Source organism: Haplochromis burtoni, unplaced genomic scaffold, assembly GCF_018398535.1.
Source record: "Haplochromis burtoni strain Fernald_Lab_line unplaced genomic scaffold, NCSU_Asbu1 Contig_342, whole genome shotgun sequence".
In the NCBI taxonomy this organism is placed as follows: domain Eukaryota; kingdom Metazoa; phylum Chordata; class Actinopteri; order Cichliformes; family Cichlidae; genus Haplochromis; species Haplochromis burtoni.
The window spans coordinates 481,039-498,286 of NW_024582703.1; the positions used below are offsets into that span (position 1 = coordinate 481,039).

At 41.8% G+C, this 17,248-nt stretch overlaps 1 protein-coding gene across 1 annotated transcript in view; it reads right to left on the reverse strand.

Moving 5' to 3' along the window:
- The window catches only part of LOC102298698 (solute carrier family 2, facilitated glucose transporter member 1), a gene marked incomplete in the record, with an annotated part of 18,131 nt that extends 1,725 nt beyond the window's left edge, over positions 1-16,406 (reverse strand). Inside the window, 7 exon segments of the mRNA XM_014340227.2 lie at positions 7,364-7,468; positions 7,829-8,016; positions 8,370-8,535; positions 10,158-10,398; positions 10,527-10,687; positions 13,714-13,806; positions 16,112-16,406. Of these exon segments, the coding sequence (XP_014195713.1) occupies positions 7,364-7,468; positions 7,829-8,016; positions 8,370-8,535; positions 10,158-10,398; positions 10,527-10,687; positions 13,714-13,806; positions 16,112-16,129 (972 nt within the window).
- Positions 16,407-17,248: the final 842 nt, after the last annotated feature.

Genomic DNA, 17,248 nt, shown 5'->3' on the forward strand with positions numbered 1-17,248 from the left:
GGACTGGGATTGGGGACCCCTGATCTACAGTAACATTGTAGCACTCCTACCCTTTTATTCAAACAGCCTGCTTTCAGTAATGGTGACCACAAACACTTACCAACAATGCCATGGCCACGGTTAGAAAAACTGCTGACACGGCCATTCCCATCAGACCAATGAGGTGAAGGGGTCTCCTGCCCATACGCTCCACCACAAACAACTACAAGACATACAGATGTTACAAAATGACAACATAAACCAAACATAATACCAGTATTCACAGTGGAGGTAATATCAATGGATCATAACTGTAATCCATTAAAAAAAAATTTAATATTTAAAATGCCCAAAGGAAACCATCATAAAAACAGTAATATAATCATCTACTGTTCAACAGTACTTAAAAAATCCCCCAAAATATATGGAATAAAACTTAAAACTCATAAAACTCAGTGCAACATGATGTACCCACAACCCACGCAGCCAGTCCAGGAACTGGCAAAGATGGTAGCAGAGCTAGCCTCTATGCAGCAGAGCAGGTGGTGGTGAACCAGCACCAGCTTGAGATGCTACGTTCAGTCCAGTATTCTGTGTTGCTGAGAGGAATATATAGCGTTCTAGTAAGATGCCAAGGGGGTTCACGAGAGCCACAAGTGGACTTGGGCTTCACGCAAACCTTAATTCACCAAACCACAGATAGGACATGTGATGCCTGTGCTGCGCTCAGTGACTCGAGGTCATCGGACACTGACTCCAGCATATAATGACTCCATTATATGTTATAATGTTACACATTAAAAGCACAAGATTGTGCCAGAACTTCTGTGATGCCATATTTCATTTAATAAAATCAGATTTCCTTTCTCTTATTCATTGGGTAGTTTCACTTGGTGTTGGCTCTCTCTGCGACACAGTGTCACTTCCTGTTCCTGTTGCAATGCACAGTGGTGTTTTGTGTTGTTTATCTGTGTAGCCCATTTCATTGAAACTTTTAGATAACATCTTATTTCATATTATCCATCCATCAATCCATCCATCGATCCATTAATCTTCTTCCACTTATCCGGGGCTTGGTCGCGGGGCAGCAGCCTAAGTAGAGAAGCCCAGACCTCCCTCAACCCCAGCCACCTCCTCTAGCTTGTCCGGCGGAACACTAAGGCAGCGGTCCCCAACCCCCGGGCCTCAGACCGGTACCGGTCCGTGAGTCGTTTGGTACCGGGCCGCGAGAGTTGAGGCTCAGGTATGAAATGTATAGTTTTCAGGGTTTTTATCGGTTTTCAGCGTTATTTTGTTATCGTTTTTATCATTTACTCTGTTTTCCTGGGTCTTTTCACGTGTGTTAAGAATACATTTTCTTTTTTTTCGGTACCGGTACTAGTTTTATTTTGTTGACACCTTAAAGGCCGGTCCATGAAAATATTGTCGGGCATAAACCGGTCCGTGGCGCAAAAAAGGTTGGGGACTGCTGCACTAAGGTGTTCCCTGGCCAGCCGAGAGATATAATCTCTCCAGTGTGTCTTGGGTGTGCACCGGGTCCCGTCCCGGTGAGACATGCCTGGAACACCGCACCCAGGTGGCGCCCAGGAGCAATGTTCCCTCTAAGCTGCGCGCATGCATAATTGCGCACTGCTGGCACGGTCTCTGCGCACAGAAAATCTAACCTGAATTGAAATTAAAATTAATACTTTAACAATTCTGTTTTGTAGTGTTAGTCAGTGAGTGACTGGCTGCTCCAGTATGGGATTACAACGATGTCACCTTATCCCATAGTCCAGCCAATTATGCGATTCACATTCGTATATAGGCAGCTAATCAACTTCGTCTATGACAGCGTCCTTATGTGCCGACACCGGTGCTTTAGCTAGCAAAGTGGCGTGGCTGATGTGGAGTGAAGCCACGTTAATGACAACGTGTACAACTATTGGACATGTGAGCAGGACAGGAACAATTGACGGAAAAAGTGTGGACTTTATACCAGTTTTTAAATTGTGTTGATAGGCCACGTAAAACCAGAGTTATGATAAAAATATATGCAATGTTTGGTTTTCTTCCTGAATACTATCATTCTTTATATTTACTGCGGGAAGAAACGCTCAAAGCCAAATCCAAGAAAAACCCCCACCCTTTCCTATTGGTCGTAAAATGTACCATGTCGACCAATCAGAAAATGTTATGGCAACATGGCACATAGTTGTTTAGGGAGGGGGAAGTTTTAGGAGTGACTGCGGTGTTTTGAGATGTGAGAGATTTGCGACATTTAGGGCAAATCTTGTGCAGTTAGTGTGTAGTGTAGTAAATAGTTTTGTTGTGTGTGTCAGAACAATACGGCGACTACTGAATGTTACAGGTGTTACAGGAGTGATACATCTCCTGTTGTCAGGCCTGCAGGTATCAGGCTTTTGATGTTCTCCTTTATCTCATAGTGGACAGAAATTATTTTTGGAGTGGCACAAATAATTTGTGTGGCATCAAATTTGATGCAGAACAGCTGATTGTTCTGTAAAAAGTTTAAAATGTTTATTTTAAAAAACGCCTTGGCTGCATTTTTAGGTAAACTGCTGTAAAAAACTTTGTTTGCATAACTCAGTTACTTTTTTGAAGAAGTAACAATATAATTAATTGCCCAGCATTGCTCATTATATCTGTATCTATGAAGCACCTTGAGGCGACTTTTGTTGTGATTTGGCGCTATATAAATAAAATTGAATTGAATTGAATATACTGTATTTTGCAGACAGAGAGTTACAGGACTCTCTCCCAGACCACAGACTCATAATACAAGTCAGAGCTTTATAAAAAAAGAAAGAAAGAAAGAAAGAAAGAAAGAAAGAAAGTTTTGTTTTCAAAATTGGAGTTCAAGTTATTTTTACTTGTAATAGTGTTAACATACTACACAGGTCATGAACAAGATTTTTTTTAAATTCTCATTGTAAGTGGGCTAAAGCAGTTAATTAAAAGTAGTCTAACATAAATGTAAATGCTGTAACTTGATTATTTTAATAAACCATGTAACTTGGATGGATTCGATGCGGCGTGTCCACAGTGCACACGTCTAATGTTGCTCACAGTCGTCCAAGGGACTGCTCAGGGAGTTAGTTAAATTAGAGGGAACATTGCCCAGGAGGCATCCTTGTCAGATGCCTGAACCACCTCAACTGGCTTCTTTCAGTGTGGAGGAGCAGCGGCTCTACTCTGAGCCCCTCTCTGGTGACTGAACATCTCACCCTATCCCTAAGGGAGAAGTCAGCCACCCTTCAGAATAAGCTCATTTCCGCTGCTTGTATCCGCGATATCATTCTTTCGGTCACTACCCACAACTCCTGACCATAGGTGAGGGTAGGGGCGTAGATCGACCGGTAAATTGAGAGCTTCACTTTTACGCTCAGCTCTCTCTTCACCACAACAGACCGGTACAGCATCTGCATCACTGCAGCCGCAGCACCAATCCATCTGTTGATCTCCAGTTCCCTTCTTCCCTTCTTAAAAGTGGGGACCACCACCCCGGTCTGCAGTCCAGGGGTACTGCCCCTGACCTCTACACAACATTGCAGGGGTGTGTCAGCCAGGACAGCCCTACAACATTCAGAGCCTTCAGGAACTCAGGGCGGACCTCATGCACACCAGGGGCTCTGCCACTAAGGAGTTGTTTAACTGCCTCAGTGACCTCACCCCCCAAAATTGGCAGGTCATCCCCCTCATCCCCAGACTCTGCTTCCTCCTCGTAAGACATGTCAGTGGGATTGAGGAGGTCCTCGAAGTATTCCTTCCACCGCCCAACAATTTTCGCAGTCGAAGTCAGTAGCGCTCCACCAGCACTATACGCAGTACCGCATACAGCCTCCTGAGTCGCCTGACGGTTTGCCAGGATCTCTTCGAGGCCGTCTGAAAGTCTTTTTCCATGGCCTCTTCGAACTCCTCCCACATCTGAGTATTTTCTTCAGCCACTGCCGGAGCCACATTCCACTTGTCCTATTGGGCTAGCCAAGCCCGATAGGACTCCTTCTTCAGCCTCGTGGCTCCCTTCACCTCTGGTGTCCACCATTTGGTTCAGGGGTTACAACGACAGGCACCAACCACCTTGCGGCCACAGCACAGTTAGCACAGCCTGCTAGGCGTTCACAGCACACCCTCACTATACGTTTAGGTGCACCGGGTCTGTCCAGTGTTCTCCCCCGTCGTCTAATCCAACTCACCACCAGGTGGTGTTCAGTTGACAGATCAGCCCCTCTCTTTACCCGAGTGTCGAGAACATATGGCCGCAGCTCTGGTGATATGATTACAGAATCGATCATCAACCTGCAGCCTAGAGCGTCCTGGTGCCACGTGCACTTTGGACACTCTTATGTTCGAACATGGTGTTCGTTATGGCCAAACTGTGGTTTGCACAGAAGTGCAATAACAAAACATCACCTGGGTTCAGATCACGCCCCTCCAGTTCTCGCTGGCGTTACCCATGTGAGCATTGAAGTCCCCCATTAGGACAACAGGCGGAGCATCTTCCAGCACCCCACCCAGGGACTCTAAAAAGGCTGGGTACTCTGAGCTGCCACTCAGCGCATAAGCGCAGATGACAGTCAGGACCTGTTCCCCGACCCAAAGGTGCAGGGAACAAACCCTCTTATCCACCGGGAGGAACCCCAACATACAGGCAGTAAGCCAAGGAGATATTAAAATACCAGGGGACTGGTTCCAGAGCCCAAGCCATGCGTTGAGGTGAGCCTGACTATATCTAGCCAGGAACTTTCAACCTCACGGACTAACTCAGGCTCCTTCCCCACCAGAGAGGTGACATTCCATGTCCCAAATGCCAGTCTTGGATCAGTCCACCAGGGCCTCCACTCCTGGCCGCCGCCCACCATACAATGCACACGACCCCTATGGTGCCTCCTGCGGGTGGTGGACTTGCAGGAGGATGGCGCCTTTAAATAACATGTATTTTTATTATTATTGTTATTATTATAGTTTAATCTTCATGTGCCTTATTCAAAGTACACTCTCTGTTGAATCTATCTAATATTCACAGTATTCATTCACCAGAGGTGTGGACTCGAGTCACATGACTTGGACTCGAGTCAGACTCGAGTCATTAATTTTATGACTTTAGACTTGACTTGAAAAAATGTTCTAAGACTTGTGACTTGACTTGGACTTTTACACCAATGACTTGGGACTTGAATTGGACTTGAACCGGTTTACTTGAAAAGACTTGATATTTTACCCCAAATATAAAATTTAACATGCATATTATATAGAGATTGAAAATGTGACGTCATTCACGGGTAGAACCGCAAAGGATTCTGGGAACTCGTGGCAAGAGGTACTAGCGCACGCAGGCTTTCAATTGAAATCAGTAACAGCGATAAAAAGAAACACAAAAATGGTCAAGAAGCTGTTGTATTATTAACTGCAATAGCCGGTCGCATGACAGCCACGGGAAGCCGACGGGTAAAGAGATCGGTTGTTATCGGATTACGTCGTTGAAGAGAAATTGTTCGAGCCATGTTTCCGAAGTAACAAAGAGGCGACGGATGGCCTGGATTGCAGCCATTCAAAGACCAAATATAACGTCCCAGAACACTCCAGCTCACAGGTTAGTCTGCTCCAAGCATTTCACAAAGGTCAGTCTGCTGTTGTAGTTAATGACGTCATTTTCATAACATAATTGGTGATATAGGTTACAAGCAAGTCTGGCGCTGAACAGAAATTGTCGCGCTATGCTCCTTTGTTTATTGTGCATAAATAGTGAATTGTCCTGACACAATATTGCGTTTCGCTTCTGTTATTATGGTACATTGACAAAAACATATACTTTTATTCACAGGATAAAACAGTTGTTTTGTATCACTAATTGCCCAGTACGATTACAGCATACAGTATTATTGTCACTGCTACATTTCTGTGATGTACCAGAAATTATTTCCACTACTAATTAATTACCGTTGAGCTCAAAGGTCCTATTAATAAACGGTTAACGAATGTGTATTTATGACGACGATTTGTGAGACTGGTAAACTTATGATACGTACGATGGTCTTTCGTTCTACACGGTGCATTTCAAGGTCCTGCACCCATCCGTCGGTAAACTGTACCTGGGCTTGTTGCAGTGACCTGAAGTTACTAAACTTCATGAGTGTATGCACTCACTCCAAGAACCGTATAATTATAAATATGCATATAAATATGCTACGATGAGATAGCTGACTTCATCTAACTAGCAAATGTTTTCCAGGCTACGTTGGTGATGCAGTTTTTTTTAATGTGTATGATATTTTTGTCATGCGATTTTAAAGCCGGTCCTACAACCGCATCCAAGAATAACATGCAGCTTATCTCAGAACTGTCGGTGAAAATTATTCTTGGAGCTAGGTTTAATTGAGCTGCATTTTAAAGAGGTGCAATTTCACAATTTGTGTATATTTTCTAAGTTCACTATTTTGTCATGTGTTGAGAAAAACACAGATTTAAAAATTACATGGTCTAATATTTACATTTAGCATATAACTGCAACATGCTTTTTTTCGTTTTTTTTAAGACTCGAAAGGACTTGAAATTCAAAATTTCAGACTTGTGACTTTACTCGGACTTTTACACCAGTGACTTGAGACTCGACTCTGACTTGCCTGACATTACTTGAGACTTGACTTGAGACTTGAGGATAAAGACTTGAGACTTACTTGAGACTTGCAAAACAATGACTTGGTCCCACCTCTGTCTTTCACTGTGACTTTAGGGATTTGTCAGCTTAGCTTAGTTCATAACCAACTAGCTAGCTGCACTTTCCTGCTCAGTGTGTTACATGTTTAGGTACTCAGCCTTCCTTAGTATAAATGATACATTTAATAAATGTAGCCAGTTTACAGCTCTGGAGGCTAAAAAGAACACTGCGGTATACCAAAATCTGGTATTGGTTTAGGTCTTCCATGAGAATTCCTTCCTCCTGTGTGTTTTTCCAACATTGCTCAGTATTAGCTCTTCATGGGTCTGCTCTTGTACTATTGTTCCCATGCAGCTGGGACTGTACCCTGGATAGGTCTTTGGAGGACAGGCTATTTATTCTTTTGACCTCTGGTATTTTGTTTGGCAGTTTATAGATCCTCAGTTATGTACAGTTATGTATCTTATTCATACAGGACCTGTCTCTAATGATACTGTTGCACACCTCTGTTAGCCGCCTACCCTCCGACCGAGATTCTCTCATTCTGGAATATAAAATTCCCCTCTCGTCCCTATAGGCAGTCTATCCTTAAGGCCTGGGTCCTCTACCAGAGGCCTGGGAGCTTGTGCAGTATTTTAGCTGTTCCTAGGATATATATAGGATTTATATATGTATATATACATAGAGCTTATTTTTTTGTTTCAACTTGTTCTTTTTGCAACTTACAGAAACAACTGTGAATGCAGTGTTGACCACTCCTGTGCCGATAGTTGCATAGACAGGCTGGGACACGCCTGCTCGCTCAAAGATCATAGTTGAGTAGTAGAACACCTACAGAAGATGACAGACACAAGACACAGGTGCGATACTTGAACTTTATATCTTTCTGTGCATGAATTTATTCTCTACACCTTGCACTTCAACTCGAATGCACTGTTAATGAATAATGATTTCAAGAACATGAGTTATGACTAATCATTTTAGTAGTAGTAGTAGTACAGTAGTAGCGCAGTAGTTCATGTTACTAAATAGGATCTCATTACTTAATGGTCGTTAAAGTTATTGTTTAGGTCATTTGTAATCTATGTAGCTTAAGAGATGTAAAACATTTTATCTTATACCCTTTGTTTTATACTCGATGGCATTCACTACAATAGAATGCACAAGTTCTCTTTTGCTCATTTGACTTACAGCATTGATACCAGACAGTTGCTGTGACAGCTGCAGCATGATGGCAACAAAGATGGGCTGGCGGTACACAGGGGAGCGGAAAAGTTCAGGGATGGTCACCTTCTTTTCCTTCATCATCTGCTGGCTCTCCTCCTTCATCTCCTCCATTTCCTCACTCACTTCATCAGTACCCCGTAGTTTAATTAGGACTGGAAGACAGTAGTTATTTCTATGATGTTATGTTACAACTGTCTAGCAGTATATTAGATAGTTTTGGCAGAAATTGTGTGGATAAAAGAAGATTTATTTGTGTAACTTCAGATATAGGTGTTGTTTACAATGAGTCTCTATTGTGTATTTGAGTGTCTGAACGTGAATGTGTCTATGTGTGTATTCTTCTGTGTTTATTCTAATGAATAGCAATTTTTAGTTTTAGACATTGGGAGTCAGGACATTTGAGAACATGCCTGCCTCTTTGTACTGTAATCTATAATCCCCAAATGTTCCTGTTTGATTGCATTTGATTTTTTCGTCGTCTCTCATGACAGTGTGTTCATCTTACCGCCGCGGGCTTTGTTCTCCTCGTTGCAGTTGATGAGGAGGAGGTATCGGGGGCTCTCAGGACAGAGAGGCAACAGGACACATTGCAGCACAGATGGTAGCAGAGTAAAACCCAGTAGGAGGGGCCATAGGGATGCATTCCCCATGATGGATTCAAGCCCAAAAATCTAAACAATGTATACAATAGACTCCTTATTTGAAAGCCCCTTTCAGACTTGGAATATACACAACAGTAAATTAGTAACGACATCAAATGCTTGAAGTGTCAGCATTTCTATATTTTTTTAAAATTTAATTCCCCTCTCATCCCTGCGGGCGGTCTATCCTTCAAACTCGGGTCCTCTACGAGAGGCCGGGGAGCTTGAGGGTCCTGCACAGTATCTTAGCTGTTTTTGGGTCTGTGCTCTTCTGGATAGAGATCTCCAGTGTTGTTCCTGGGATCTGCTGGAGCCACTCGCCGAGCTCGGGAGTGACTGCATGTAGTGCTCTGATTACCACTGGGACCACATCTTCTCCAGCTCTTCTCTGAGCCCTTGGTACTTCTCAAGCTTCTTGTGTTCCTTCTTCTTAATCTTGCTGTCATTTGGTATCTCTACGTCTATCACTACGGCTGTCTTCTTCTGCTTGTCCACTGAGTTCCTGATGAAGGCTTTTAGGGTCCTGTTGATCTTGTATAGTTCCAGGATCCAGGTATGGGGCATCGAGTCATAGGGCTTCTTGTAATCAATCCTGGCAGTGCATAGGTTGGTCAGTCTTGCAGTCTTGGCTGACTGTTCTGTCTACCAGTAGCTGGTATTTTGTGACTCTGGTATTCTTACCAATTCCTTTCTCTGCCCTGCTAATGTATTGACCCATGTGCCTATCCAGCTTAGCCACTATGATGCCTGACAAGAACCCCCATGTGGTACTGAGGCAGGTTATTGGCTGGTAATTGGATGGGACTGGTTTCTTCTCGGGGTATTTGAGGATCAGGACTGTCCGGCCTTCGGTTAGCCGTTCTGGGTGTCTCTCATCCACTAGCAGCTGGTTCATTTCTGCAGCCAGACGCTTGTGGAGTGCAGTCAGCTTCTTCAGCCAGTAGGCGTGAACTATGTCGGGGCCTGGTGCTGTCTGACTCTTCATATTGGAGATCCTTTCTTGGATGTCTGCCAGTGTGATGGTTACTGGACCCTGTTCAGGGAGGTGGCTGTGGTCTTCTCTTAGATCCACTAGCCACTGAGCATTGCTGCTATGTGTTGCGTCCTTCTCCCATATACTCTTCCAGTATTGTCCCATCTCCAACCTTGGTGGTGCTGTTCTACTGTTTACCTGGAAGTTACTAAAATTATCTACAGTATAGTTGTGTCTTATCCTGTAGAAACTGCAGTGTTGTCAATGCGTTGCCAGGCCTTCACTGCAGCTGCCTTGTTTGTTGGCATCTGTGCCTTCATTTTGTCTTCATTAACTGGAAAGCACAATCTATTGGATTGAAATCAGGTGACTCTCTTGGTCATAGCGAATACAGTTTCTTTGCCTTGAATAACACTTGGGTGGCTTTTGCGGTCTACACTGCGAAACAATGCACGTGGATAATGAATATTTTTACAGCATTTAGCTGAATGTGAGCAGAGTATAGCCCTGTAACACTGGACTCTCCTGTGGTGGTGTGCAGAGTGTACAGAGGCAAAAATCACAAAAAATATGTCATTATCTAGGAACTTATGAAAGTGATTATACGCATTATTAATCAACTGTTACTCAAACTGGTAAATGGTGGGAGTATTTGTGGTTAAAAATGTAAGGCTCTCACCTGTGCCATGAGAATGCCGATCACTACACCAAGCTGATGCAGCGTTCCTAATGCTCCCCGGAGAGATGTGGGTGAGATTTCCTCAATGTACATGGGCACAAAACCAGTGGACAGGCCAGAATAGACACCCACAATTAAACGTCCAATAACGAGCATCTCAAAGGAAGCAGCCAATTTGGAGAATCCCATAAATATTGCAGAAATGAATGCAAGCACATTGGCCATGAGCATGGAGTTCCTCCTTTAAAAAATAATTTACCATAAATGCTCTTTAATAAGAAAACTTTAAAAAAAATTAAATTTTTAAATTTAATTTAAAAAAAATATATGGATGTATATAGATCTTGTTAGCAACGGAGAGAGTCATACCTGCCAAAGCGGTTAACAAAGAGACCGACAGAAAAGGAGCCAAACATCCCTCCCACAGAGAAGATGGCCACAGAGAGAGACCACAGAGCTGTTAGAGTGGTCTGAGGGATGGGCTCTGAAAACCTGCTGCTCCATGTCTCATTGTAGAAGCTCTCAATGATCTAAAACATAAAACAGTACGCAGTAACAGTCTTATTGTAAGACACATAAAGACAGATTAAAGTAAAGTGAAGCAGCTCTTATGTACACAACAGCACTTTAATCCCAACTTTTGCTTAGTGACCCTTGGTGATTTAATACTTTACGCTCAGGGTGAAATACGAAGACAAATATTGGATACACTGCGTTGTCATTTAATTTCCAGAGTCTAATATTTCCAACTCTTTCAGACTTCATGACTTGGGTGGTCTTTAACTTTCTCTCCAGAACTTTCATCAACAGGTCATATGTAAGAGTAATACAGTCAGTCATTATCCTTCTGATACCATTCTAACTTGGTGAACATGATACCTCATACACATGGATGTAGCTACATTCATGTCACGGCCTGCAAAGGCAGACCGTGTGGAGTGTGTGAGGAGGACTAGGTGCAGACGCAGACGAGGAGCCAAAACTAAACTTGAACAAAAAGCGAGCCTTTATTTTGGGGTTGAAACTCACAAACATAAAACACAACAAACAAAATGAGGGAAAATCTAAACACACACTGGGAAAACCATGACTTTTACTATGACTGAAACAAGATAATGACTATGAGAACTGTGACATGATGGAGGTAACGCAGAACACAGACACAGAACAAGGGAAGACAGAGGACTTAAACACACACATAAGGTTATTAGGGGAAATGGAGGCACATGGAAAACAGCTGACAGGAATGAACCTAATGATGCCACAGTGGAAGTGAAACTAAATCAATGAACATGGACCCCAAGACCCCCTCAAAGTAAAACAGGAACCATAAAAAGACGCAGACATGACATGACAGATTAGATACACTAACCAATAAGGGAGACTAAAACACAGGGGTGAGCCACAAGGGGAACCTGATAAACCATGAACTGTAACCTAGGTGTGACAGAATTTAGCTAGATAAGCTGAAATGAAGAACACAAATGAATAACAAAATACAAAGAAACTCACAAACACTGGGACCCAGTGACAATTTAAAGATGATTTTTCTTCAGCCTTAACCTCCTAAGACCCAAAGTCTTCCACAGCATGCATTTTTAATTTCTTTTTGATATCTGGGCATATACTGATTGGGACCTGATGAATGTAAAAACAAAGAATTACCAGATTATTTTTTTTACCTGATTTTTGTTTCTAAGAAAAATGAGAGCCACAAATGAGGATATTCGTTTAAAATTTCGATAGAACAGTGGCAGTATAATGTCCTCGCAAGTGGATATCAGGCCATTGTAGAGCAAAATTGAGTATTTTGGTCTAAATAACCCAAAATGTGATGTCCAAATATGTGGACGCAGGGTTCTAGGAGGTTAAAGCAGTTCTGGCTAAATGTCAGGTAACTCAGGAGGGGTGCTCTACTCACACTGTATAGTATAGGCACCGCGGACTTCAACCGAGGATCAGTGGTACAGTAAAATCAGTGGTATGGAAGGAATACTTCTTCTTCTTCATTTAATCCTTAGTTATATTTATTATCTGCCTCTCTTGCACAGTTGTAGAATTCTTCCTGTTAAAGAGTGTTTTTCCTTCCCACTGTTGCCAAGTGCTTGCTCAAAGTGGGTTTACTGACCATTGCAGTTTTCTCTGTATTATTGTAGGGTCTTCACCTTACAATATGAAGCACCTTGGGACAACTGTTGTGTTTTGGTGATATATGATTGAGATTGAATTCAGTCTGACTTGTTTACAGTGAGTCTTTGTCACCACTTTGTTCAGAATTTTTATGGGTAGAATTTGTAGGTGGAGCCAAGTGGCAGCAGGCTTCTACTTTGGTAGACGCCTTCTACAGGATCTTGTGGCTGCTTTTTGTAGATGACATGGTTCTCTTGCCTTAACCAGGTGGTGGCTTGAAGCAGTGGGAAAGAGAATCAGCACCTCCAAATGTGACTCCCTGGTTCTCAGCAGGAAAAGGGTAGAATGCCCACTCAGGATCGGGAAGTTGTTGGCTCATGTGGAGAAGTTTAAGTATTTCTGGTTCTTGGTCACATGTAAGGGGGGAGGTAATGAGATTCCACACCACTGCAGATTTGAGTGCTTTACTGGTCTGTTGAGATGAAGAGCGCTGAGTAAAGCTGTCAATTTACCGGTCACTCTATGTCCCTACTCTCACTGATGGCATCAAGCTCTGGGTAATGACTGATAGAATCGGATTGCAGATACACACAGTAAAAATTAGTTTTCTGCAATCAGCGTTAGAGATAAGGTGAGAAATTCAGTCATTCAGGAGAGACCCAGAGTGTAACATGGTACACTAATGTGCCTGTTTTAATTCATCTCCATATTATTGTGTGAAGTTGCACTGGGTTGGGAGTGTGTGTGTGTGTGTGTCACATTTCTGGTGAGCCAATGGCTGTAATGTGGTTGGACTACTAGGCAGGTGTAATTGATTGCACTGATACACTGGTCTACTTATAGCCCACACTACAAACACTGCTGTGTTATTTTGTCTCTCTGTGCAGGTATGTAATGTGATGAAACCTGATATATTTGGGATGGATGGGTTTTGTGCTATGAATTATATAGTGGAGGTATTATTTTGTCTCTCTGTGTAGGCCAGGGCCTATGATATGCCACAGCTTAAAGGCAGCGGAGTTGCAGAGGCTGGAGTGATCACTGGCTATCTACTTGCAGGGTGGTGGGTCTCAGAGGACAACTGCTAACCCTGTTGAAGTCATCGTGTGGAGTGCTACTGGCATTGTGATTTCATAAAAATGTTCTTTTAAGTCATCGGAGCTTTTCACTATGTGTTAACAGCATTTAACACTGACGCGTTTGTTTGAGATGGGAATGTTTAAACCACATAAATTAATACATGTGAAAACAGTAAATATACCACATGGATTCAGCTTCAAAACCTTAACTGAAAAAAAAAGAGTTGATCTTCATCAGTGAAACTAACTACTGTATCACTATTCTAATTCCATTTGTTCTCACACATTTTCAAATATGTATATTTTTTCCTCCTTTACATTCTTCATTCAGACAATGAAACTCTCACATTTTGAGGAGCATTGATGACGCCAGTATTGTAGCCAAACTGAAGCGAGCCAATCACAGCTGTCCCTACTGTGATCATCAGCTGGGGCGTCACCTATTGTTATAAGACAGAAAGAGAAGATTGATAATTACTGTTGGAAGAGGAAAAATCCCGTTTTAATCATGTTACAACCCTCCTAAAACTGTGTGTGGGTAAAAAGATCAAATTTGGAGCTCTCTTGAAGCTATTTTTTATTCTAATAACTTTATCACTTGATAACATTCATTTCTCTCGATCATTTTGATTCATGCAAAAGTTACATTTTCTTTTGATATTTTGTAGTTATGTAGCACTTTATTTCTCTAGCTGCAAAACTCGTTCATGCATCAGCACAGCATTTTCAATATATGCATTTGCTTTGTCTAAGATTCACACACTCACTGATGGATGGATTGTGGAAACATGGTGTACAGTATCTTGCCCAGGAGCAAGGGATCAAAGCATCAATCTTCCATTTAGAAGAAAACCTGCACTACCTTGACTGGTTAAGTCAGGTTTTACCAGGCTGCTACTCGTTTTCCCTTACTCTCTTGGAAACAGAAATCAGCAACAGCTGATTGCTCTGACTGTCGTGGTACCCAGAATGAGGATCGTAATCCTGGAGGAACTTCATAGCAAACAATGAGATTTCAATCGAGCTGTTTCAGCAAGCATCATCAGGAATGTGAGGTGTATATTTAACAAAATGGACAAACTTAGTGAGCTGATCAAACCCCAGAGAGCACATCAGAGTGACAGAAGTGTTTCATGGAGGACTGAAGTATTGCAGTTAGATGCTGACACACTCAGACATGGCTTCAAGACTTTTTAGGTGAACAAAGAGGTTATTTTGCATTATAAGAAGAAATGCAGAAGAATTGCACTGTAGTTCTAATTGAAATATTGTGTAAACTTTGAATGGATGGATGCAGGATGTTTATCGTTGATGGATTAATCCCTGATGCATCAATTGGCATGTGTAAATATATCTATTGATCTGGTTAGTTAAGTAGCAGAGGGGGTGGTTAATCAGGTTCAGCTACTTTGGTGTTAATGAAATTAACAACAGGTGCACTAGAGGGGCAGCACTGAGACAACTCCCAAAATATGAATACATCTGTCCCTCTTCATATTCTCTGACTATTTTTGATTAGTTTTACATTTGCCTAGGGTCAGTGCAACCACTGGTAGCATGAGGAAACCTGGACCCCACAGAGGTTGAACAGGCAGTTCACCTCCTCCAGGATGGTACAAACAAGGCAAACAAGGTTTGCTGTGTCTCCCTGAACAGACTCAAGAGTATACAGGGGAGCTGGACATGTTCATAGAAGGTAAAAACCCATCAGCAGTACTGGTATCTGCCTCTTTCTGCAAGCAGGAACTGGGTGAGTGCTGCCATAGTCCTACAAAATGACCACCAGAAGGCCAGTAATGTCTCCCACCAACCAGTGACTTCAGTGGTGCCCTGTTCTTTTCACTTTGATTTGTTTTCTCTGATCTCATCCATCTGTAGGCTGATACTTTTACCTTCCATTTAACAATATGACATCCTGTGTTTCTTGACTTCGTTTTCAAAGTGTTATCAGTGTAGATGAAAGCATTGTATCATTGTGTATGTGACAGGGTGAAGGAAAGAAATTAATAATAATAGTAATTATAATAAAGTTTGTTTTATATAGTTTATATGTATTTGTGTGCTTGCTCTTTCATTTGCAGGGCTATAGCTTTTAAGCTAACTATTATTATAGCTAAGCCTGTAATAAAATTAAAGTCTAATCCCTGTCATGTCAGGAGTGCTGCTTCTGCTGTACAGTCAAATACATCAGCATATATAGTACGAATGTACACAGGTCCTATGATGTGTAACACAACTTTACACAAAATTGCATGGCATGCTGTATAAAAGTACTTAAATACTTAAACGCAGACCATCTTAAAAAACTACTAATCCACATATTAATGCATCAATTTTACTTCTTTACTGACAGTTTAAGACTGATCAAACTTTATTATTTTACATACATTTTGAATCACTTGTTGTAAAACAGTGTTTATGCAAAACATTTGTAAGACAAAGACTAAAATTATCTTCTGTTGCTACTATCTCACGGTGTAATAAGAAAATGGAAGCACTGCTTACAGCTGTAAGAAAAGGAGTAGAAGTCCTGACTGTGCTGCTGAATTTAGGTCCAACACACCATTAAAACATCCTCATTTTTATATCTGAAGTTATTGTTTCACTCACTATGACATGGTGTCTGCTGTGAAAACGTGCTGCCACATAATGGATCAAACACTGGAGCCTTTTAATTGTATTCCTGACCTATTTATTTTTTCAACAAACAAAATCTTCATCCTGTATGAATCAAGCAGCAGTTACCTTGCCACTGCACTCCATGGCAGCCCACAAAATCCAAAATCCGGATTGTCAGTAATCAGTCAGGTAATTTACTATCTACAATAAAACTGTGCTCATGATGTTGCCTGCTAGACTTGAGTCCTACATCAGTGTAAACAAATCTTTTTCAGTTCCTTCCTCCATTCACCTGCAGCAGTAAGCAGCTTAGTGACGTCAGCACTAAGTGGATCTTAATGAGCTGCTGAGGTCCCAGCAAAGCAGCACTATCATGATGTTGACATCCTAGGGCTGAAGTCTCAGAGCTGTAATACATTCACTGACTGATTTAGTCTTAGATGCATTTAATAAGTTAAAAAATGAAAATATTCACACATTTTTTTCAATGTACATTTTCTTATAGATGATTAAAAAAATGTAAATACAAATTAAATAAAAAAAAAAAAAAACCCTAGTGGGGGTTGTCTCTTAAGAGGATTGTTGGCCCACTATTAATCATGAGCCTAGTCACTTGAGCCAAGGAGTGAAAAAGGCGTCTGTAATGATCACCTGAGGTTTCAGGTGAAAACACTGTGAGACCTTGCCTCACCCTGTCATGTGACCTATTAAGGTCAAAACTACACTGTAAGTGGCAGACAGCTGGTGTGGTCAGCCGCTGTTCAATGATGGACACTCACAGTGGACACAGAGGAACTCTTTTACTCTTCCATCTGTCTTTTATCTAATTTAGTGAACAGTTCAGATAAAATAGTTACATGTAGATGCTCAAAATGACAGCCTCAGTGTTGAACATACTGTGACTCACTTGGCCTCTCTCAAAGTGTAAATTAGCCCACCCACCTCTCCGATCACACTCTGGCTCTCGTTCTGATAGAAACTGAATATTTAACAGTGTTTCCTGAAAACCGTCTTTTGCATAATCACTTCTTAATAACTTTAAATTTACAATAATGAATTACACAGCAGCAGGTAATACATTATAGGAGATGTCTTTTTGAAAGTGATGTAACTGAGTGTATGGATGTAATCCCTCCAGTGTTATCTTCTTCATGTGCCAACACAGTGCAGAGCAGCCACCTCAACTCTGCTCTCACAGAGGTCAGCTGTTGTGTTATTAGTGTTACATACATCTGGATACTAACAAAGAAATCCACAAATCAC